This window comes from Drosophila obscura, unplaced genomic scaffold (assembly GCF_018151105.1).
Source record: "Drosophila obscura isolate BZ-5 IFL unplaced genomic scaffold, ASM1815110v1 contig_58, whole genome shotgun sequence".
Lineage (NCBI taxonomy): Eukaryota > Metazoa > Arthropoda > Insecta > Diptera > Drosophilidae > Drosophila > Drosophila obscura.
Window position 1 is genome coordinate 2,199,359 of NW_024542848.1, and position 23,689 is coordinate 2,223,047.

At 49.2% G+C, this 23,689-nt stretch overlaps 2 protein-coding genes across 3 annotated transcripts in view; both read right to left on the reverse strand.

The window, feature by feature from the left end:
* Window positions 1-4,063: 4,063 nt before the first annotated feature.
* LOC111078389 (trichohyalin-like) lies at window positions 4,064-6,166 on the reverse strand. Its single transcript, XM_041595361.1, has 2 exons — window positions 4,923-6,166; window positions 4,064-4,289 (listed from the first exon to the last, which is right to left on the reverse strand). Exons 1-2 carry the CDS (start codon window positions 6,164-6,166, stop codon window positions 4,064-4,066), a joined length of 1,470 nt encoding a protein of 489 aa, XP_041451295.1.
* Window positions 6,167-14,692: 8,526 nt separating this feature from the next.
* LOC111078388 (gamma-aminobutyric acid receptor subunit alpha-6) overlaps window positions 14,693-23,689 on the reverse strand; it is a 93,088-nt gene continuing 84,091 nt past the window's right edge. Inside the window, exons 2-7 of one of the 2 annotated variants that reach the window (XR_005968289.1) lie at window positions 17,166-17,828; window positions 17,025-17,107; window positions 16,757-16,959; window positions 16,349-16,693; window positions 16,163-16,233; window positions 15,978-16,069 (exon numbers count right to left, since the gene is read on the reverse strand). Coding sequence is in view for 1 of the 2 variants with exons in the window: in XM_041595374.1 (XP_041451308.1) it covers window positions 15,743-16,069; window positions 16,163-16,693; window positions 16,757-16,959; window positions 17,025-17,107; window positions 17,166-17,828 (1,807 nt within the window). In the remaining variant the exon portion in view is untranslated. Of the gene's footprint in view, window positions 16,070-16,162; window positions 16,694-16,756; window positions 16,960-17,024; window positions 17,108-17,165; window positions 17,829-23,689 lie in introns of both variants that reach the window. The other variant, XM_041595374.1, reaches the window with a different exon arrangement.

The following is a 23,689-nucleotide window of genomic DNA, read 5'->3' on the forward strand; positions in this document are numbered from 1 at the left end:
GCTTGCCAGGTCAGGAGTGCTTTCGGGAACCAACACAGGATATATAGATTTTTCCTTAAATATAACAAGCGATTTAGAGGTAATTGTTACACCGATTCCCTGGCTCAAAATCTCTCGACCAATCATTACTTCGTAATTCATGTAGTTGTTTAGAACCACGTGAAACAGAATCTCAAAAGAATATTCGCTTATCATAACATTTGCAAGTATTTGTAAAGTGCTACATACTGTATTATTACCAATACCCCTTAGTACAACTACATTGTTTACTCTAGTTCCGGAAAGTCTCTGTGACGCAGCTTCCTTGATGAGCGAGCATTCGGCTCCGGAATCAAAACAAAATGGAAACGACTCACCAAATTGCATCAGCGCTCCCATGGGCTCGACGACAGTACACACGTTAACGTGCTTAACGTTAATGTTGTTGGAAGGTGTGCCACGCTCTGGGCAAACTGTAGATACATGCCCAACTTTTCCGCACTTGTAGCAGGTCAGAGCTGACCGATTCTTATCTCCTGTGCTGGAAACGTGCTGATTGTGAATTGGTTGGTGCCGAGCTGCTTCTCTCTTAAAACGACAGTCGGCCATCTTATGACCAAGTTTCCCACAATTGTGACACTTGATGTATGGAAATTGCTTGACCCTTTTTGCTGGCGGAGCAGATGAATTATCAGTAGAACACTGACCCTGTCGTACGTCAAATGAAAACGCCTTCAATTCTTGATGCAGCTCGTTGCGCGTCTTAATGTCCGTTGTAAACACTAAACGCTGCAGTCTCTTGTCAACTCCAGCGGTATGCGCCAAAACAACAGAAACGGCTATTTGTTCCACGGTCAATGATTTCCATCTGGACATGAGCGAAGTGACCATTCTGCTTCCATACAACGAAAGGCATTCTCCAGCATTTGGGCGCCCATTTAGCAGATTCATAACGGTTGCCGCCAAGGTCTCCGTACCAGTAAAATGTTGCAAAAATAATTCTCGGAATTGTGTCCATGTTATGCCCGCAAAGCAAGTTTGCGACAGCCAATGTGACGTGGTTCCCTCTAGCGACTGGCTAAGAGACATTACAAGAGCGCTGCCCTCCAACGGGTTTTCAGAGAGAATGTAGTCGACAGTTGAACACCAAGAGAGTGCGTCCGCGCCTGCACGATCAGGATTGAATTTGCGGTAGTACGACGACTATTGCGTCGTTTGATTGCGTACGCTGCACGGTTTTAATGAGCTCCATAAAATGGCGATTTTGCGACTCCAACAGCATTCGGAGGTTTTCGTCAGAACCGGCCTGAGGAGTAGTCCATCCCACTTCTGATGTCGTAGAGTCATTTTTACAATAATACTCTACATTGTTTTCCTCATCCTCTCCTTCTGCCACCTCGTCGACAAAACGTTTCCTGGCGCGTGGCATGACTTCTCGCTTCACACTCCAAAAACTGACTGCCTCCGCAGTTCTTTTCTAATTGCGATCTTCTCTTTTCCAGTCATCACTCACACATGCAAGAATTTTGCCAACACACACTCAAGCCTTGAGTGTACTTCTTTTTGCTCTCCTTCTTAATCTGCTTTACTGCAGATGTACTCTCTTTCATGCCCACGCCAGGCTACGTCAGACAAGAACTGCCAGTCCACGAAAGTAGCAGAGGAACAAACAAACAGTACCGTGGTTAAAGACACACCAAACACGGAAGTTACATTTATAAATCATTTTCTTTATTTAAATTAAAAAGTTAATATGCGACATGTATATATGTTCTGCGTCCAAGATGGTTTGATGTATGTGAATATGTGATATATGTAATATATGTACAAACTCTGGTTACCTCCTCCAAGTCGCTGCATTCGACGGTGACTCACTGCTGGATCGTGCGGACACCTGCTACCTCTCCCAGTGACTCGCCGACCAAGTTCTGGAAGGACGAGGTTTCCGCTCCAGACTTGTTTAGCTGGAGAAGGAGTTCCCCCTTCTGGGTACGGCGAATTCTTGCCACGGCTTCGCTTAGCCCCTGGAGCTTCTCGTCCAGATTGAGCTTTCGCAGAATATCTGCGTAGCTACTCGGGTCTTTCGCCTCTATGATGATGGCATCAGGGCGTGCCCTTTTGGTCAGCACACGAGTAGGCTTAGGCTTTCTTGACCTCGTCTTTGTCGTCACCTTTTTCCACTCCGTGCTCGCTGGAGGTGCCGTTGGAGTCTCCATGTTGGCTGCTTCGGGTGTCTTTGTTTCTACTCCGGCAGAGCAGGTTGCCGTCTGTGTAACAGCCCCTTTGCTCCTCTTGTTGCCTGGAGTGTTCGCATTAATCTGCTTCCTCTTCGTCTCAGTCGCTGTTCGGAACAACGGCGAGGTTTGGGAGGACTGTTATAGCATTTCCATCAGATTTGCGATCTCCTGGCCAAGATCGCGTAGCTCCGTGCTGCTCTGCTCCTTTTGTGGTCGCTCCATTTGAGTCCTTTCCTGGGCTCCTCTACCTAATGTAGCTGCTGGTCTCACCTCGTCCGGTGATCTCGCCAGTCTTGCACTCTTCGCGAATGCCTTTTCTGCCTCCGTCTCTGCTTGTTTTGTTAAAAATTGTTCCATTCTGTTGGGTCCCAACTCCCGGGTCGTCGTTCCTCTTCGTTTGTGCAGTCGCGTTGCTGATCCCAGGTTATCTTTGCAAGCAGTGAGGCCATGCTAGGGTTGACTCTTGCCCTCACGGGGTCAAGAGTTCAGAGCCGGATCCGCGCTAGTCGGGAGCCATGCTCAACCGAGCCTGAACCACCAACGAAGAAGGAAGCGTGTCTAGGAGAATTGCTCGTTTTTAACGGGACGGGGCGTCATCAGCATTAGCCCAGAAGCCATTTTGGCAGGATGTCACTCCGCTTACTGAGGTTCCAGAATACTGACGCCGTCAGCCCAAAACGTCGATCCATGTATATGTCCAGTGCCCAATCCCCAGGGTCTTATTGGTCTCAACCCTGGTCGCCTTCTCGTGTCTGCAAACGAGATGTGTCGCGTCTACCCGAGGATACCTGGCATACTGCCGGAGGTCACGAGTTGCATTTACTGCGTCAGAAAGGAATCGACCTGACCGCTACCAAGTTAGCGGTAGTCAGAGTCTTTCCGCCTGCTAGAGGCACCTTTCCTTGCAGAGAAATCCCCTTGCCATATCTGTTCGTAATCTACAACATTATGTGACTGTCCCGCGTTGTCGAATTCCATGGAAGTGTCCAGTATCCTAATCAAGGCTATACTGGTCTCGGCCTTGATGCCGTTTTTGTCGCCTCTTGCGACCAGCAGCGGCTCGCTGTAGCTGTGCCTAATGGTAGACTCCATTACCCTAGCACAATCTGGCGCCATCTGTTGGTGGGGCACATACCCCCCGCGTGTAGATCTGCTATGTAGATCGTCGCCGTAACATGCTAGCGCCATCTGTGGTCCCCTAGCCTACTTGTCTACATATAGATCTAGGCGTGCGCCACCTGCCGGAGCTCTACTATAGCTCTATGGTCCGCTTCCGAGCATTGGTCGACAGCTAACGTCTAGATCAGCTGGCATGACTAGTACAATTTGGGAGCAGAACCAGACGGCACAGTCAAAGACAATAATGACAATTATAATTAAACAACAACAAATTACAACTGCAACAAGTGACAGAGGACAGAGAGAGAGAGACCAAATAAAGGATGATAATCTCACCCCTCCCCCCTGGCCATCGTCCTGCGCTCCGGATTGTTCACCGTCTTGGGGTTGACGAGGCTGCGCTGTCCACGATAGGTGCGCGCTTTGTGTGCACGATATGTGCGCGCATCGTGTGAACGATATGTGCGCCTCTGATCGTGCTGCCAGACCCTCTTCACGTGTTGCCGGATCACTCCCCTTTTCACGTGTTTCTTCCGCTTGCGGTATCTATTGTATACGCTGGCCGGCCGCGTTTTCGCGTAAGTTTTATGTTACTGCCCTCGTGGGCTCTGTGTACCTCGCGTGTTAACCCCACGACTATCCCGACATCAAGCTGCCATGCCCCGGGGTAAGTTGTACTTCATTCTTTATTCATTTTAATTTCATTCACAAATTTTCCCTCCCCCCTTTCATACCTCGACGGAGACCTCGACCTGGTTTGCCGATGCCGATACCCGGTACCGCACCCCGCGCACGAGACGCTTTACGCGTCGACCGATCCGGCGTGTGCCTTCCACCGCCCGAGCCACTGCCTCCGGCCATTCTTCAACATCCACATGTCGCCAGCGGACGTTCTCCCCCGTCGGATCCTCCACCGACTGCTGTCTCTGCAGCTGCGGCCGGGCGACCTCAGCCCTGGGATCCGGGCACGACGATTGCCGCACTAGGACAGGCCTTGCCTTGTCTTTCGCAGGTGAGGGCCACACCCACGGACCGCGCTGCCACCTCTCACCTTCCGTGTCCGCTGCCGGTTCTTTCGGCGCCGTTGCTGGCGCTGCCGGTTCCTCCGTCACCGTCGCTGCCGGTACCTACGTCGCCGCTGCCGGTAAATCCGTCGCCGTCGCCGTCGCTGGCGCTGCCGCCTCTTCCGTCGCTGCCGCTGTCAGTGCCTCTGTCGCCGTCGCAGCCGGTGCCTTCGCTGCTGCGTGTGCTCCCGCTGCCGCTGCCGCTGGCTCCCACGCCTCCGACGCCGTCTCCTCTGCCATCCTGGCCTCTGCCTGCCTCCGGTGCTGTCGTGGATCACGCGCGTTGCTTCGCGGGGCTGGTTTCTCCTCCCATACCTTCCGTTCTTCATGCGCTTCCGATGGTGCGGGTCCCGACGCCCACGTTATGTGGATAGCTTGGTGGTGCCATATCATGCCATTCCTTACCGCCGTGTGCACGTTTTGCGACACAAATGGCCCGCACACCGCGGTCTCCGGACCACCCCACTGGGGCTGCTGGGCCTCTTCCTGTGGCGGCTCCTTCGGTGCCTCCTCCTGTCGTGACGACGACTGTTGTGGCGGTGCGTTCGGCGTTGGCGATTTTGGTGGCGGTGACTGCGGGGGCGTTGGATGTTGTGTGCTCTGTGGCTGCGGCGGTGGCTCGGGATGCCGGCGTTCCCATAAGCGTGCCTCCTCACCCTGTTGGGGTTGCTGCTGCCCCGCCGGTCTGCTAAACAGACCCGTCTTCACCTTGAGGAACCTCGGAGGAGGCGGAGCCTGCTCCTCGTTCCTCTCGTGAGCTTCGGCTTCCCGCCGCGCGGCCTCCATCTGCCGTTGCAGGGCGGCCTGTGCTTCCCGCATTATGGCCTTGTTCAGCGCCGCCTCCCTTTGCGCCTTCTCCGCTGCCTTGCTTCGGGCCTCCTCCTCATGTCGCCGCTCTTCCTCGCGTCGTCGCTCCTCCTCGCGTCGCCGCTCTTCCTCGCGTCGTCGCTCCTCCTCGCGTCGCCGCTCTTCCTCGCGTCGTCGCTCCTCCTCGCGTCGCCGCTCTTCCTCGCGTCGTCGCTCCTCCTCGCGTCGCCGCCCCTCTTCGCGTCGCGCCTCTGCTGCTGCTCGCCGGTTGCGCTGCTGCTCCATCTGGCTCCTCCGCACGGTCTCGGCTGGTGGCCGCGCTGCTGGTGTCGCTGCCGGCTGTGCTGCTGGCGTCGCTGGCGGCTGCGCTGCTGTCGTCGCCATTGGCTGCTCTGCTGGCCTCGCTGTCGGGTGTGCTGAGGCCTGCGCTCTCCGTTGCAACGGTACCTCTGCCGTCCGTCTCTGCTGCGATGCTGCTGGCCTTGACGTCGGCTGCGATGGCGTCGCTGGCGGCATGGTTTTCATCGGCTGCTTCGGCTCCCGTTGCCCTGCAGCTTCGCGCTTCTGCTCACGCAAATAGCGCTCCGCCGATCGGATGGCGATGCCGAGGAACGCTGCGTCGCGTCGCAGCTCCTGCTCCCGTGCCCGTTTCTCCTCGTCGTTGGCTCTCCTCGCAGCCGGCTCGACGGAGCCCACCACCACGTCGCTGTCCTCCTCCTCCGTTGCTCCTGGCGACACTTCCGGCTCCCGTCTGCTTCGAGGAGACGCCCACGTGGACCACTCGCTCCTTGGGGATGCCATGGGGCTTGTGAATGGGGACGCCATGAGCTCCAACTCTGGAGTCTCGCTCCGCCGATCGCACCGCTCACCTCGCGAGGGCTCCGCCCGTCGCTGGCGCTGGATCTCGGGATTGCGGCTCCCCACACTTCTGGCTTGTTCCTCCAAGTAAAATTCCAACATGGCGATTTTTCTTCTTTTTTTTTTCCTCCTCTCTTTTTAAATCCGCGCTTGCGTCTGTGTCTACCTCTGGCTCGTGACTGATCGACAGCTCCAGCCTCTGCCGCCGTCGAGCCCTTGCTGTTTTTCCCGTCGTTCCGTCGTACGGTAGTTGCTCATTCCTTCTCCCGCTCTCTCGAAGGTTCCTGCCTCTCAGCACTGGGGCTCTTCGCCGCGTTAACCCTTCCGCGGCCGGTGGGGGTCTGCTCGCACCCGATCATACCTGATCCCACCCCCTTTTGTTTGAAGAAACTTTAAATATATATATTTTCCTTTTCACATTTATTATATTCTTTTTTTCCTTTTTTTTTTCTTAGGCCTTGCCGCCCGGCTTCCCCTCTCCCCCGAACTGATCGACCCCCCTTCGGCCCATGTGAGTACTGTGAATGTGCGCTATCCTTTAATGACTCTGGCTTCTTTTCCAGCCCATCTTGCATCCTTGATCCGTGATGCCAATCGTCATACCTGCCCCTGACTAACAGGTCCTCCGACCTTTCGCCCGGCTGCAATATGACGATCGGCCCTGGCTCGTCACCTCATTGCCGCCTTCGGTTTGGCCTTTGGCGTGACCTCTGCCCCATGCAGCTGCTTCGGACCCGAGGATCATCCGACTCCTCGCCCGTCAGCAACGCGTGGGTAGTGTCTTCTGCCCGGCCAAGCCCGACGGTTGTAGATGACCCAGGCACACTGGACCCCAGGACCCGGATTATCACTCCCACTTCACTGGACCTCCGAGGGTATCTCTCCGCCCGGGTCTCGGTCAGCCGAACGCCTTTGGCTTCTGGATCTCTCCGCCCGTTTCTGATTCCTTATTTTCCTTCGTCGTTTGCCTGTGGCTTCAGATCCCCAATATGTGCCGTCCGTGTATGCCTATCGCTGTCTCTACGCAGCTTGCATATCACCGGTGATACGAAATCAGTGATCTGGTAGGGACCGGCATACCTTGGGGCCAATTTTGCTGCGAACCCCTCGGCTGCGTTAGACAGGTGGTGCTGTTTAACCCACACCTTTTCACCGACCTTGGGCTTCCAAGCTCTCTTTCGCAAGTTGTAATATCTTGCCTGATCCTGGGCTGCTCTTTCCAAATTCCGCCTCACCAGCTGAAAAAGTTCTTTCAGCTTTACCGCGTGTTCGTCTGGAGTGTTTGTCTCCTGACCCGTGCCGAGTGTTTCCTCATCGTACAACGCCTTCGGCAGCCTGGGCTCTCTCCCTTGCACTATGAATGCTGGTGCGAATCCAGTGGACTCAGTGACCCCAGAGTTCACGGCCAGCATTAACTCGGGCCACTTCTCGTCCCAGCATCTCTGGTCCCCTTCGGTGAACTGCGCGATCATGGTTTTCACCGTTCTGTTGGTGCGTTCCGTCGGGTTTTCTTGCGGCGTGTACGGTGCCGTAAGCTGGTGTCGAAGTCCCATCTGATCCAGAAACTTTTTAAACGCCCGACTGGTGAATTGTACCCCATTGTCTGTGATCATCACCTTGGGTACGCCGAACCGGGCCAATATTCTTTCTCTGAAAGCTTTTATCAGGGCTTCTGCCGTGGCCTTTCTCAGTGGCACCAGCTCGGTCCATTTTGAAAACCGGTCCACCAGCACCAATAGCATGGCGTTGCCGTGTTTTGATCTGGGCAATGGTCCCACAAAATCCGCGCACACCGTCGCCCATGGTTCCTCTGGTACTTGTGTCAGCATCTTCCCGGCCGCCTGTGCCTGACTTGGTTTGAAACGCATGCAGGTGTCACATTTCCTGACATACGTCCTCACGTCTCGGTGCATCCCCGGCCAGTAGTACCTGGCAGCTATCCTTGCCATCATCTTCCTGCCGCCGGCGTGACCCGCCTCCGGGATATCGTGGTTCTCCCTCATGACCCGCTCCCGTCGATCCTTCGGCACGCAAAGCTTCCAAGCTACTACTTCTTCGTCGCCGGCCGGGTGCGGGATATGCCGGTACACTCCACCTGCCTCCTCCACATAATCCGGGAACTTGGCCGGCTCCTTTCTCATCTTCTCCTTGACCTTTTTTATCCATGAGCATTGCTCTTCGGGCTCCTGTCCAACGTCCTCCGCTCGCATACATCGCTCTTCCATGGGCTGTCGAGATAGCGCAACAGCCACTACGTTCTGCTGCCCCTTCCTATACGCTATTTCGAAGTCGTATTGCTGCAACTCTAGCGCCCATCTGGCGATACCCCCGTCGGGCTCTCTATAGTGTTGAGCCATTTCAATGCCATGTGGTCGGTGACCACCTTGAAGTGATACCCTTCCAAATAGGGTTTGAGCTTCCTGATGGCCCACACAATTGCCAGGCATTCCTTCTCTGTAGCCGAGTAATTCTTCTCCGCACTGTTCAGCGTCCGGCTGGCGTATGAGATCACCCTTTCGCCCTTCTCTGTTTCTTGGGTGAGAATCGCTCCCAATCCATAGTCGCTGGCGTCCGTCTGTACCACAAACTTCTTCGAGAAATCCGGGCAGGTTAGTACCGGATCAGCTACCAGCCGACCCTTCACGGACTCAAATGCCTGTTGTTGCTCTGATGCCCATTCCCACTTCACCTTTTTCTTCAGCAATGTGCTGAGCGGCTGTACCATGGTGGCGAACCCTGGCACGAATCGTCGATACCATGAGGCGACGCCCAGGTACTGGCGAAGCTCTTTCACGTTCGCCGGTGGCTTCAGCTCTGCAATGGCGGCCACCTTTTCCGGATCAGTGCAGATGCCTTCTCCCGTCACCAAATGACCCAGGTACCGCAGCTCCCTTCGGCCGAACTGGCATTTTTCCACATTCAACCTTAAGTTGGCCCTTTTTAAGAGTCGGAAAACCTCCTCCAGATTACGTTGGTGCTCCTCTTTCGTTCGGCCTATAACGATGATATCGTCTCGGTATGCGAAAGCATGCGGCATCATTTCCGGACCAATAACCTGGTCCAACGCCCTCTGAAACGTGGCCGAGGCCGAATGTAGCCCGAACGGCATCACTTTCCATTGGAACAATCCCTTGCCTGGCACCGTGAAGGCTGTGAACTTCCGGCTATCCTTTTCCAGTGGTATTTGCCAATACCCGTCCTTCAAATCCAAGCTACTGATGAACCGTGCTTCCCTCAGCTGATCTAAAATGTAGTCAATCCGCGGCATTGGGTATGTGTCCTTGATAGACTTTGCATTGATTTGTCGGAAGTCCACGCACAACCTCCACTGACCAGTTTTCTTTTTAACCATTACGATGGGGGAACTATAAGGGCTCTTCGATGGCTCGATACACCCCATTTCCAGCAGCTTGTCTACCTTTTGGTTGATCTCCGCCTGCATCTTTGGGTTCTTAGGGTAGTATCGCTGCTTAACCGGTATCGCATCGCTCATTGTGATCGTATGCACCGCCACGTTCGATACCCCTTTCATCCTCTTGAATTCCTCCAATTCCTTGGCAAGAAATTCTTCGAACGGGCCTTCCTCTGCACTGTCGCGGCGCCTGCTTCCCGTGGGATACTCGGCCTCGGACTCCTCATCCGCCATTCGTTCCGGGGACTCCTCATTGGCCTCCACTACTGCCACCGACAGCCTTTCTTCCAACCGCCCTTTCCGTCGGCCTCTCGCAGGGATCACGACCCTGTGCCCCGCACAGGTCACCTCTGCTCCGACTGCGGCAATGAAATCCCAGCCTAGTACCAGCGCATCGATGACTCCTGGCAGCACCAGAAGCGCCATTGAGACCACTTTGTCTCCGAACGCCAGTTCCACTTCGATTTTTGTATCGATGGTTCGACGGCGTCCATCGGCCAAACGCACCTGCTTGTCGGTTTTCTCCTCGCGCCCCTCCCCTCGCAGCTGTTCCGCCAGCTCACAGCTGACAAAGCTGCTAGTGGCCCCTGTGTCGACCGTGGCCTTCCATTTCCTCCCTGCGATGTCCCCCACGGCTGACAGCTGCACATCCTCCACGGTGAGTTCACTGATTAGGTTTCGGGGGCTGCAGCTTGCGACCCCGGCACGGCCCTCCTCGACTTGAGTCGCGGGGCGTTTCCCGACTTTTTGCAGCACTGCCATGTCGTGACGCCGACCTTTCCACACCTCCAGCAGAATGTCAACGGGCGCCCTTGACATGCCTGTGACCAGTGCTCGTCGCTTCCGCATCGTCGGCATGCTTGGGCGGGATTCTTAACGTATCCCCCCTCTATATTGGAATGTGTCTGGTCCTCCGTCGCCGGTGCCACCACTTTCGCTTTTGTTTGTCCCGCTACGGCGGCCGGCTCGTCCTTGCACCTCCGGCATATTTCAGTCACGGCCAACTTCGAGAAGGGATTTGTTGCCTTCGCTCTTCCCGCTGGACTCTCCTTCTGGAACTCTACGCGATCCCTCTCCAGAGCCTCGAACTCATCCGCTAGCATCATCATGTGGTCCAGGTCCTTGCACCTATGTGGCCTGATGAATATACGCAGGTCTGGCATGCTATTCTCGCGGATGAGCTCCATCTGCTCCTCGGGAGTACATTTGAGGGGTCTCATGAGGGTCTGCATGTCCACCATGTAGTCCTTGAATGGCTCTCCCCATTTTTGCTTCCTTTGTCGTACCTCTTGGAGCAACTTCTCGAAGTACTCCCTCGGCAAGAAGTAGGCCTGGAAGCTTGTTGCGTTTGCCACTGCCGATTATTGGCGATGAACCACATCAACGCCCGGCCCTTCAGCAATTCTGGCATCGCTCTGGGAATCAGATTCACGTCCAGACCGTGCCGACCATTCGACCTGCTCCAGAAACTCCAGGGGCTTCGCCGTCCCATCGAAACGGAACGACCATTCCCTCACCTGTTTGGCTACGTTCGCGTATAATATGCGCGACTGCTTCCCGGCCTGCGCCTCGGGAACTTCCCGCCCCTCTTCGTTGCGGCTCCTCGATGGTTCCCGCGTCGTGGTGTTCCGGGCCTCCGCTGCATCCACACTCTTTGGCCGTGGTCTACTGACGGACGGCCTCGGGGAGCGGCTCCTGTCTGCTCCTATCGCCAGGCTTGCTATGAGGTCCTCTGCCGGCATTTTCCACACCGATGACGCGCCCGCACCTCCCGGCAATGGCAGACGCTCGTACGCGTCGGGCCTATCTTCCGCTGGCAAGGGTGAAGCTCTACCTGCCCGGAGCTCCCAGGCCTCCAGCATATCTGCGCACTCTGGGTCCGCCTCGTGCTTCTCCACCCAGTCCTTAAATTGTCTCCGCATTTCGGACACGGTGCCTTCCAGTTCCAGCCCAAACTCTAGGGCACACCGGATCAGTTCTTCCTTCCTCAGGGAATGGATCCATTGTCGGCCCCTCATGGTGTATAGATCCCTCGCTCAGTACCGCCCTTCCCGATGCACTCCTTTCCTTGCTTGTCGTGAGGCCCCACGTTGGGCGCCAGTTGTAACGAACTGTTTCTGTCCGTCTAAATCAGCGAGGCTGGCTCAGCGGCCGACGGTTCGTTGCAAAAAATTTGTATGTTGCCTCACAGACACGAAAGAATGCACGGGTGGGTTTAATTACTTGCTGTGGGTGTTTTATTGGTATCTTATACTTATGGGATCTTACGTTCTATACAACAATGGATCGTTCTTCAGTTCTATACGCTCTCTCGCTCTCGCCTCAGGCTCCTCGCTGGTGCTGTGGCTATGCGTCCGACCTGGCTCCCGCCTGATCTACACACACAACTCCGCACCCACTGAGTCGCTTTTGATCGCCTTTGCGGAAGCGGTACCTGTCGTCCCTCCTTTGGCACCTCGTAGACCTTGTTCCCCTTGCCGGGTCGTACTGCTGCCTGTTGGATGGGTCACTTTGGTTCTTCCTTCGACTCTCACGTTGACTTTCCTTGTCAGTTGTCCTCTCGCACTCGCTTGTGTTCACGCTTTTTCCTCGTTGCTCGCCCTCCACTGACTGTCCTCCTTCACTGTTGCCGGGCTCCTCTTATACCCTCGCTTCGACGCTAGCGTCCGCGCCTCTGCCTAGCAACAGCGGTAAATCCGTGCGCCGCTGGTAATTTTCCATCGGCCTCTTCGCTTGATTCCCTCACTTTCTTAACGGGACCGGGCTGGTGGCGTGATCTCATGTCCATACATGGACATGCGCTGGACCGCTGCCATCGGCCTCTTCGCTTGATTCCCTCACGTTCTTAACGGGACCGGGCTGGTGGCGCGATCTCATGGACATGCGCTGGACCGCTGCCGGCCCGCTCCCGCCGTTCCTAGCCTGACGTGAGCGCCGCTCCTTGCGGGCTCCTCCATTCCCGACTCCCTCCACGGGCTCGTACCGGAGGCATGATCTCATGCCCATATATGGTCATGCGCTGGACCCCTGCCACTCTAACGGACCCCGGCTCCCGGCCGGCTCTCACTCTCTTGTGAATTCGCCGTGAATTCTCGTCTTAACCCTTACTTGGTTCCCTTGTGAGGAAACTCCATTCCTCACACTTCACATTCGAGTAATTGTCATTAGGGTATTCCGCGTGCGACGTATTCAACGACGGTAAATAAATTCGTTTCTCAACTTATAAAAAGGTATTCGTCTCGAAAATCGTCCGCTTCGCACAAGTACGCACGCATACGCACTTGCTGGTTCTGTGTGTACTCACACATGCAAGCGGATTCTATTTTTAGATTCGTACGCTCTCAAATTTGTGCGAGCGAGATGGCGCGAATATCGTCGCATGACGAAAATTTGGCTTGCATATGGCAATTGAAATGTATGAGCGTTACGCATCTTATACTTATATTGTCTTTGCTAGTACCGTACGAAGTACCGTAGCTACTGCCAGGTTGCATTGCAGCGCCACATATGTTCGTTGTATAGTGCTGTGGACTTGAGCTTCCACACGCCGTGCGCATACCGCTACGGGTAGCTGTACCCAAAGTACCCAAGGTGTACCGCGCTCGCACCTACACCGGCACGCCTAGCTTGACATACGAACGATGCAGCAGCAGTCTAGGTATACATATTTATATACAGCTTTTGCTTCTACTACTCTACGCCGTCGCGAATACCATGCAGAAAATTGTCTGGCCGAGCCATATCTACATTCGTCTTCACACCCACGCTCACGAACAGTAGCCGGAAAAGGGGAGAGCGATTACCGTGGCAGAGCTGTGCCGATCACCGGCTGCCAGTGAATCTTCCGTTTAGTCGGACAACTAGGCAGTATTGTTTTGTTAGTGACTTCTTTTGAAAGAAACTAAAGTGCATATGCCTAGACAGCGTTAATTGATTTCTGTGACGTTGGATAAGCCGTCTCTAATGGTTTTAAGTGATATGTTTTCTTTTGTTTGTGCATTAAGTAAGGAAAGATAATTTGGTAAAGAATGGCTGGAGAGAGCCAATACACTGAATACATTGAATCGCGAATCGAAACGGTATTAACGTTTAACTTGGCGTCGACCGTAAATTTATTGGCAGTACTGTAATGCTGACATTCGATTATTTCTTTTGCTCTGCTCTTTCGCAAGCCGAGGTAATTTACGTTCCTGTTGTCCATCTCGACAAGCGAACATATGGGTGAATACCCAACAGACAATTAATGTGCACGTAAACGAGGCACAGCGCTCCCGAAGTTTTTTTTTGTATTTCATCGGAACCATCTTCCGAATAGTTTTTCTAGTGTCTTAACTCATTATGATTAATTCGATTATGATTATGATTACTCCATACGCTAATTTCATTATCTTTGTTCATTACCCTAGTATAAGCCTTTAACCAGTATATTGTTACTCACATCTTCATATTATTATATCATTACATTTCAGCTTATTTGCACTCATATATATGTAAAAGTTTATGTTTAAATGTATTTTTATTGACTAGATATATTGGTGATGGATACAGATTCGGTGAATATGTAATTATATTCTTTGTTAAGATATGTTTCAAAGCGACTGACAACTGGTAAAAATACGACTGATGTTAACTACGACTGACGAAAATGACGACTGACAACGGAATGGAGACGAGAGACCTCTGAGCGGCGTCGGCTGACGCCTCTTGACTCTCGATCTTGCGATCTCCCCTTTGCTCTCTCTGCTCTCAGCTCTCTCGTGGAGGTCTGCGCTTGTGTGTGTGACCCAGCCTCTTACAATCATTTTGATCATTGTAGTAGTAAATACCTAGGAAACATTAGCAGCTATGAAAGCTTTTAGGAATCATAATTAAATAAACAGTTTATGATGAACTCAAGTTAATTGTGCCGTATTTAAGGATCATGTGACGCCGAGATTACATTAGCTAGCTTAATTAGAGTACGACCAACATATCCGCGTATTTAGGACCAGTGTGATCAAGGAAGTATTACGAGTTGCAACAACACCACAAGCAACTCCCGCTCGACTTCGACTGCTGTTGAATCTGACAAAATCTGTCCGTTCTATTTAATTTATACCATCTGAACCTGAAACCGCATAAAAAACATAAAAAAATACCGAATTTCAAAAATTCTTAAAAAATAAAACTAAACCATAAAAAAAAACATAATATTTAAAATTTTGTAAATCCTGAAATCTATCAGAAAAAGTCATTTTGGTCTACAGCAGGAAGAAAAAGTTAAATTTGGTCGAGTAGTGCAATCGGCTAACAACGCACTTGTGTTACAACTTCAAAGAAGTCTTTGGCGTTGTTTAACCACAATAAGGACGAGTTTTTGTGCCGTTTCGTAACCGTGGATAAGCTGAAGATCGGCCGCAACGCACAAGAGACCAATGCAGTAAAAAAAGTAGGTTTCTCAGGGAGATTCTGTTACAAGGAATACCAAAGTGGTGTTTTCAGCCAATAAAGCCATGGCGCCCATTTTTTGGAATGAACGCATACCCACATTGATTACTTTCAGAATGGGTAAAACAGGCAATGGCGAACTAATTATAATTGGATCGATTTAATGAGGACTTGAAAAATAAACGACAGCATTTGGCCAATAAAGAGTTAAAGGAATTCAACATTCATCAAAAATATCAAAATTTCTCTGTTTTAGTGGTTAGGTCGGCTACTTATGGGACTGCCTTCGTATGAAATAGAATTTTCAATTATAATTAATGTTAAAAAAGTTTCGAAGAAGTAAAGAACGATCGGTGTTGTGAGCTGTCGGGCTTTTCCGACCGCTTGAAAAAATTCCAAAAACAGAAAGTCAGAACGCGAAATCGCTTAAACCTAACAAACTTGGCTTTATTCTCGACAAGCGAAAAATTCAATCCGTTTGTTTTTGAGCGATGGGTTACTGATCATATATCTACTTTTCCAGGGCTGTTGAACTATATTAGTCCGTTCCGTTTGCTCTCATGTTTTGGACTCCCCCGCTTTCAATAGCAATGAAAATCACTCAGTCCGCTCAACGCTATGCACTCGGGCTTGATCTGTTGTATGCCCTTTATCAAAATAATATCAAAATAGTATTCAAACTGTATTTGAGTTTATTTAATCTTACAGCTTTTCTAAGCCACTCTGTATTTGCAGTGTCCCTCACCAGCATTGTTCGTCGAATAATAAAATTGTTAACATACATTATTGAACCCAATGCAAAAGCAATCTTCAAAATACTACAGCGAAATCGAAGAAAGCTATGTCTTTATAGTGGACCATGAAAACTCTTTTTTATACATTCCGTAGGCCAACCAGTATAAAAGATTAAAAATCGCAAATGACATGGGAAAAGCAATGCGCGCGATGCGGTCGATTAGCGAAACGCTGTTTACATAGCTCACGTTGCGACCTTGTTCAGTCTTTTCTGCAGCTGCGTCGCGTTCACGCTGTTTTCGGAACTTTTCGTCGCTCTTTAGGCAGAGCCATATCTGACGCATACGCGAAACGACTGGCGGTTCCGTTTGCGTCGTTCGTTCCATGGTGGTTGTACGCGAGGAAGTCTTGGGAAAGAGTAATGTTGGAGCCTATTCATAAACAGAGTGCAGTTACAGAACGGTATTTTAATTTATTCATATATACATACATATGTATATATTGATATAAATAAATGTACTTACGTTGAAGATAGGACAAGTGAGGGCCTTGCGTTTATGAAAACCGGTGTCATCTAGTGCTACTGGTAATGATTCTGCAGATTCGAATCGAAGAGTTTCATGTTCAGAACAAACGCAAATATCATTCTCTGAATTCAGTTGCTCACTGATCTCATCGCTGCCATCATCTTCTATATCTTCGTCACTTACTTCTTCGTTGGCTTCAATGACATGTGCTGGTAGAATGTTAGTTTTCCTGATATTTTCCAAGTGCTCTTCCAGACGTGGTATTTCGCCACTACCAAGCTTAGTAAAATAATGAACACCAGCAAATTCTAGCAATGTGGCTATGCAATAGAGGAAACTCATCAGAAGGAACCAGTCCAGTGCAGTGGCATACTTGACCTTGGGCAAGTCAGTCCTAGAGTCCAAACTTATGGTGGATAGCGTTAAAACTGCTGTCACACAGAGACCGACACGGTCGCTAGTGGCCTCACGATGTATCCAAAATGAAACCCAAGACAATACCACGATCAAAATGCAGGGCACATAAACCTTAAAAGATTTTCTTGTTACTGTATATATTTAAATAGTATATAAACAGGTAAAAATACTAACTTGGATAAGAAAGTATCCTGTGTGACGTTTGAGGTTGAATGCTACATGCAATACTGAAAAGTCACCCTCCCGTCGTGTTGATGTAAAATTGCGGTGCATCATGCTAATGAGATCAAATTGGTTAAGAGTCATTCCGGGCACAAATGAAACTGCATCATCTTGATTTTTCCACTCGTACACTAGCTGTTGGTTCGTATAGCCATCTGACATATTTAATGTCTTAATAAGGCATTAAACAAGATATGGAGAACTGGAAATATATACTTACAGCTTCCAATTATAAGGGGACACGACTGTCTATCCATTGGAAAGTTTTTCAGCTCCATGGGACATGTGGCTTTAATGGTTAATCTGAAAAAAGCAGTCCGGAAACATGGACTCGAGGTATTACCTTTAAAACGTAACTTACCTCATCGAATAAAGAATTCCGCCGTCTTGATCAAGTCTAAGTAATTTGTTTGGCACAGTGATTGTGTGTATATGAGAATGCTTTCCATTATAAAAGTAGGTGTCTGGTCGCCAGATTTTGTCTAGCATCTTAATGCTCAAGGATAAACTTTTAATTGGTCCCTTAAAACTTAGCCGCTCATCTCGCCAATACTGTCTAAAATAGCAATCCATCGAATATTCCATGTCAAGTTCGGACACCGGGCCCATGCTTCGTATAAGTATATTGGTTTGCACCACTGTAGGCATCCCCTGTCCATGTGTGGGAAGTTGTGACTGTTCATAGCGTTTAAGAAGGTTTTCCAAAATGTTAGAAATATTGCGGCTGAGAATGTCTGTAGACACCAAGCGCGCCACTCTATTTTGATTTGTAAATTGTGATTCGTTTTTGGCAATTTCATGAGGTTGCCTTCGCTGTTTATCAAATATAACCGTTGTTGGTGGAATCTGTTTTACATGATAAGACTCGTATATTCTGCTGGCTTTTAACTCAGTTGTTATTCTGGGTATTTTTCCTAGTACCTCAGATTTGATTAATGGAACGATTGAAAGCACATTTGATTCTTTTTGAGTCGGTATACTATGGCTGCAATGCCATTCCAGTATACTTATGTAAATTGAAAATCTGTAAGAAGATTGTATCATATCATATCAGTGTATTCAAAAAACCATGGATTCTTAAACGAGGGAAGAAATTTTTGAAAGCTGTTTGCGTTTGACCCTCTCGCATCGACGTCAAAATATTCGCTTTTGGCCAAGTTACGCAAAATTTGGGTATATGTATAGTTCAAAAGCCCATACCCAAAACAAACGAGAAGGAACGTGTGAGGCGCTTCTAAAGACGCGACTCTACTTATACCCGTACTCAGTCAGTATTTACATTTTTGAACATATGATTTTCTAGAATTTCAGCATTAAAAAAAAATTTTTTACATTTTACATTTTTTTGCTACATATGATATCTACATCTACATATACAATGTATATTCTACATCTAACATGTAGATTGTACATGTTCCAATTAGATTCTACATCTCCTCCGCTAGGGGTTGCTCGCTTACTGAACGCGGCAGAGTGTGCGAGCGAGAAGGAAAATGAGTTGCGTTGTCGTCGGTAGGAAGGGGCAGGGAAAGCAACAGAAAATTAATTTCTTCATTCTGGCTAAATTTATGATCTGATCTGATTCAGATTTGGCAATCTGGTAGATATGGGCATTCTCTACGATACTGCGTTTAGTTTTATCGTATCTTTAAAATTGTGCCTGCCACAGATTTTCGTTCTTTGTGGGGGCGGAAGGGGGCGGGGCGAAATTTTGAAATACACTTGTAGCAGTGGGATATCACATGAGTCTGGAAACCAAATTTGGTTGCCCTAGCTCTTATAGTCTCTGAGATCTAGGCGCTCAACAAGACAGACAGACGGACAGACGGTCAGACGGACAGACGGACAGACAGACATGCCTCTATCGACTCGGCTATTGATGCTGATCAAGAATATATATACTTTATGGGGTCGGAAACGTTTCCTTCTCTGCGTTACACACATCCACTTTTACCACAAATCTAATATACCCCTTAACTCTTTTTTGAGTACGGGTATAAAAAGGCTAATAGGTTAATTATAAAATGTACGTGCAAGAACTAACTGGTTATGGTTTTTTTTTTTAAATGTTCAACGTTTCGTTTTTTCTACTCGTACTCAAAAAAGTATTAAGGGGTATATTAGATTTTTGGTAAAAGTGTATGTGTGTAACGCAGAGAAGGAAACGTTTCCGACCCGATTAAGTTTATATATTCTTGATCAGCAACAATAACCGTGTCGATATAGTCATGTCTGTCTGTCCGTCTTGTTGAGTGCCTAGATCTCAGAGACTATAAGAGCTAGGACAACCAAATTGGGTTTCAGACTCATGTGATATCACACTGCTACAAGTGTATTTCTAAATTTCGTCCCGCCCCCTTACGCCACCACAAAGGACGAAAATCTGTGCCAGGCACAATTTTAAAATAATTCATTTACAGTTGCTTCCCCCGTCTCTCCCTGCATGAGACATGCTACTGATTCTTTTTCTCGCTCGCACACTCTGCCGCGTTCAGTGCGCGAGCGCCCTCCAGCGGAGGAGATGTAGAATCTAAATGGTCCATATAGCATATAAATCATATGCTCAAAAATGTATATACTGACTGAGTACGGGTATAAGTACGACTCACACGTTCCTTCTCGTTATTTATCGAATCTTTCCTATTAGAGACTGACGAAAAGTATGCAAATCTTAACCTAATATATTTATTTAATTAGTTACACTTAATTACTTAGAGTACGTCCCTAGCTAAGTATTATTGCTTCGATTGAGCTCTCTGGATTATTTCTAAATTACTAACGCAAGCATTTCCCCATAGCTCGGAGCCGTATGTCCAGATGGGTTTGAGAACTGCATTGAAAAAAAGTACTTTGTACTCCAGTTTTAGTGGTAAACGGGTGTTTATTAGCCAATGTAGATTACTAGCTTTAAATTTAAGTTGATTTCTCTTCGCTTCGATGTGTTTACGCCAAGTAAGCCTTCTATCCAGATGAACACCAAGGTATGTTACTTCGGTGGTTTGTGGAATGTTTATATTGTTCAGGCATAATGGAGGGCAAGTTTGTCTGTTTAACGTAAAGTTGACATGCTTGCACTTTTGCTGATTTGCATGTATCCGCCAGTCTGCTATATGATAAGTGTTCCGTGGCCCTTCTTGGGCACTTGGAGCGACTTAATATGGCAGTATCATCAGAAAATGTCGAAGCTGTTGTTAGGCTGTTTGTCAGTAGATCTGCTGTGAATATGATATACAGTGTCGATCCAAGCACGCTGCCTTGCGGTACACCAGCTTCAATTGGATGATATTCAGAGAGGAAATTTTTGCATCGTACTGCGAAACTTCTTTGCTGTAGATATATTTTGCTATATTTTCGCGGAATCGCTTGCTAGTTGGGGAGAGTTGCTCCATATAGGATATTTGAGCTCGGTTTTTTTCATCTTCTAGGGCTCTGCGTAGTAGGTAGTTGGCTATTTTTAGCCGCTCTTTCGAAGCAGGTGATCTGTGTGCTTGCAACTTTAGGCGAAGCCTTCTTTTATCGGGAGGAACAGCTTGACTTCGAAAAGTTACCGCTTTGGTCCGACCTTGAAAAAGTTTTAAATCGTCTGCGGAAGAGTCGACAAAGACAAGGCACGACTAAGTCATGCCAAGAAAGTCGCACAATCGCAGAGCATTTGCTTGTTCACTCTGCACGACATTTTCACCTCTCTCGGTTATGCAAAGGTTTAGTGTTCACAAAGTCTGCATCCTTATGTATTAATTTTCTACAAAAGGGTCACTGGGACACTGTTGTAAGATGTAAGGTCGCCAAATGTCGAGTTTGTGCCCGCTTACATCACACATTGTTGCATAGATACACCGTGACTAATAATAGTCTCGGGTTGCCGCCACCCCCAGAGAATTCTTCTCCTCCCTTAAATCAGGATCACCTACGAAGCGAAGCAATACACTATAAGCAGTAATGATATATGTGTGTAGGTACGGGAACGTACTGAGAGAGCGATTTTCAGTATAAGAGATGATGTGTGACTATGTGATATCAATTTCTTAGGAACTTTTAACGGCTGCTGCTCCGAACATACTCCGCCCCGTTGAAAGACCAGGGCTTTTAACAGGATCCCCAACGGGTAGGACGCACAGCTTGTTGACAGCTCGACGAGTGGTTCCAGATGGCACGTTCTTGGAGCAGAGTCAAATACTCCTCACTCCAACGCTTCCAAAAGATCTGCTGAGCACAGGCGACTCGTTGCCAGCAATCTAGTCTGTTAAAGTTTGGATTCGTAACGTCTGGCTCGGGAAGCTCCATCAGCGGACGACCAATTAGAAAATGTCCTGGTGTAAGGACGCCAAGATCTTCAGGATTTTCTGAAATTGCGAGAAGAGGACGAGAATTTATTACAGCCTGGATTTGGCAGACCAATGTCCGAAGCTCGTCAAAGCCAAAGAGTGACGATCCCAGGGAACGATATAAATGCTGCTTGGTCATCTTCACTGCTGCCTCCCATAAGGCCCCAAAGGGGGGCGAGCGAGGCGGGAAAAACATCCAATTGAAGCCAATGATTATGAACTGGTGGCGACCAAATGCATCGGGGTATGCCGCGCGTGGCAACGAAGCATTTGAGGGCACTCAAAAATCCAGCAGTTGTGAGGTCCTTCACTAATTCCAACCAAACGGCCTTTGTTGCAAAACAGATCAAGACGCTGATGTAGCATTTTGTAGGCGTTCGACTGCGCCCATCTGGCTTGTAATAGAAACGACCGCAGTAGTCGATTCCACTGACGCTGAATGCAGGCGAATCCTGCATTCGATCCTTCGGTAGGTCAGCCATTATGTGCTCCACAAGACGAGGTCTGGACCTGCAGCAGATGCTGCATTTCCACAACGCTCAAGCAACAGTTTTCATGCCGCTGATGGGCCAGAACTGCAAGCGAATCGATCCCAATAGCGACAGCGGACCAGTATGGTGATTCTTCCGATGAAAGTGCATGATGATGGCGAACGTCAATGGATGATCCCTGGGCAAAATGATTGGGTGGCGTTCATCGAAGCCAAGAGTTGAGTGCCTCAAGCGACCACCAACACGAATCAAACCAACGTCATCTATGAAAGGCGAGAGAGATATAATGCTGCTGGAGGACTCAACACAGTTCCCCTTCTGCAGAGCACGTTACTCAGGATACAGGTGGGCCCGTTGAACGATGCGACACAACAAATGCGATCCTTTGCGAAGGTTTTCAGACGAGAGATATGGTTACTTTTCCTTACTGATGAACGTATCCAAAAATGCGCATCATGACTCCGAATGAGTTAGTGTGCTTAAACGAAAGCGAGATGTCGACACGCTCAGACGATAGCAATACTCGATGTCTAATTTCCGGAAGATTGAGTTCGGGCGAACAACGTTCTGGCCAACTACTTCTTTTGCCTTGCAAGAAGGAAGGTCCATTCATCCACAAACTAGACTGCAAGAGCTTTTGAGGCGCTGCTCCCTTTGACAGAATGTCAGCCGGGTTCATTTCAGTTGGGACATAGCGCCAATCCATGCTGTTGCTGTAAGTTTCTGTATTGCAGAAATCTTGTTAGACACAAACACGTTGAATTTGGATGGTTCCTCTCTCAACCAAGACAGTACCACAGTTGAATCCGACCAGCACTGGATCGGGCAGTCGAAGGTATCCATTTTTATAATTTCGCAAAGTAAATTGGCTAATAGGAATGCTGCACATAGCTCAAGCTTAGGCACCGTGAGGGTTTTCAATGGTGCAACTCTAGTCTTCGAGCAAAGAAAATGTACCTCATCGGCGGTATCCTTAAACGAACGAGCATAGATACAAGCCGCATAGGCCTGGACGCTGGCATCACAAAAGGCATGCTATTCAAACCTTGCCTTAGGTTGAAGTATGTAACGCGGAAATGTAGCGTGACCCACAGTAGCGAAGTCCTTGCAAAACTCAGCCCAAGCCGATTCCAGTGGCTGAGGAAGACTTTCATCCCAATGCAGCTTGTCTCTCCACATGTGCTGCATGATGATTTTCGCTCTTGTCAATGTGGGTACAATCAATCCCATAGGATCATAACACCGTGCAATGGTTGACAAAACCGAACGCTTAGTGTGCTTGCCAACACCGATTTGAGGTGCAAAAGTAAACAAGAACTTGTCCCAATGGGGTTCCCAGATGAGTCCAAGCGCCTTGGTCTACGCTGCCATCATCGAGCTTTAGAAAACTTTCCCTTTCTGCCTCAGGGACTTCACGAAGAACATCAGGAGAGTTGGAACACCACATTTCCTTAACTGAAAATTGCCACAAGCATGAAGATCCGTAGTTTGACGGATGATTTCCTCCAGAAATCATATCGTCTTCGTAGAAGTCCTGTAGAATGGTTTCCGAACCCAATGGATACTAAGATGACTCATCCATGACCAGCTGATGCATAGCTCGAATAGCCAAAAACGATGCAGGCTTAGTCCCATAGGTGACAGTGTTTAGCTTGAAGATCTGTATATCGTCGTCAACAGAGTCCCTCCACAAGATGCATTGAAGCATGGTGTCGGGCATTGAGACACGCACGCACCTATACATTTTACCGATATCGCCTGTAAGAGCAATGGAAAATGTACGAAATCGAAGGAGAGTGTGAAAAAGCTTGGCTTGAATGGTGGGACCTGACATAAGCAGATCATTCAACGTGAGACCAGATGTGGTAACTGCAGAGCCGCCGAATACGACTCTCAGCTTTGTCGTGGAGATGTCCTCTTTAATGACTTAATGATGCGGCAAGAAATGTCTGCACTTGTGTCTATTGTTATGTTGAAGCTCAGCGAAGTCATACCGCATCGGTTGGTGGCTTAATTCAGAATGTTTATTGAATATCTTTTTGTTCTTATCCTAGGGTACAATCGTTCTT

Bases quoted from the DNA above. Each gene is read 5' to 3' on its own strand.
- LOC111078389 (XM_041595361.1), bottom strand. From the start codon at position 6,166: ATGTTGGAATTTTACTTGGAGGAACAAGCCAGAAGTGTGGGGAGCCGC. The intron at 4,290-4,922 runs GTCACGACAGGA...CCCGGATCCCAG, and splicing joins GCACCGCCACAACAGTCGTC to GGCTGAGGTCGCCCGGCCGC.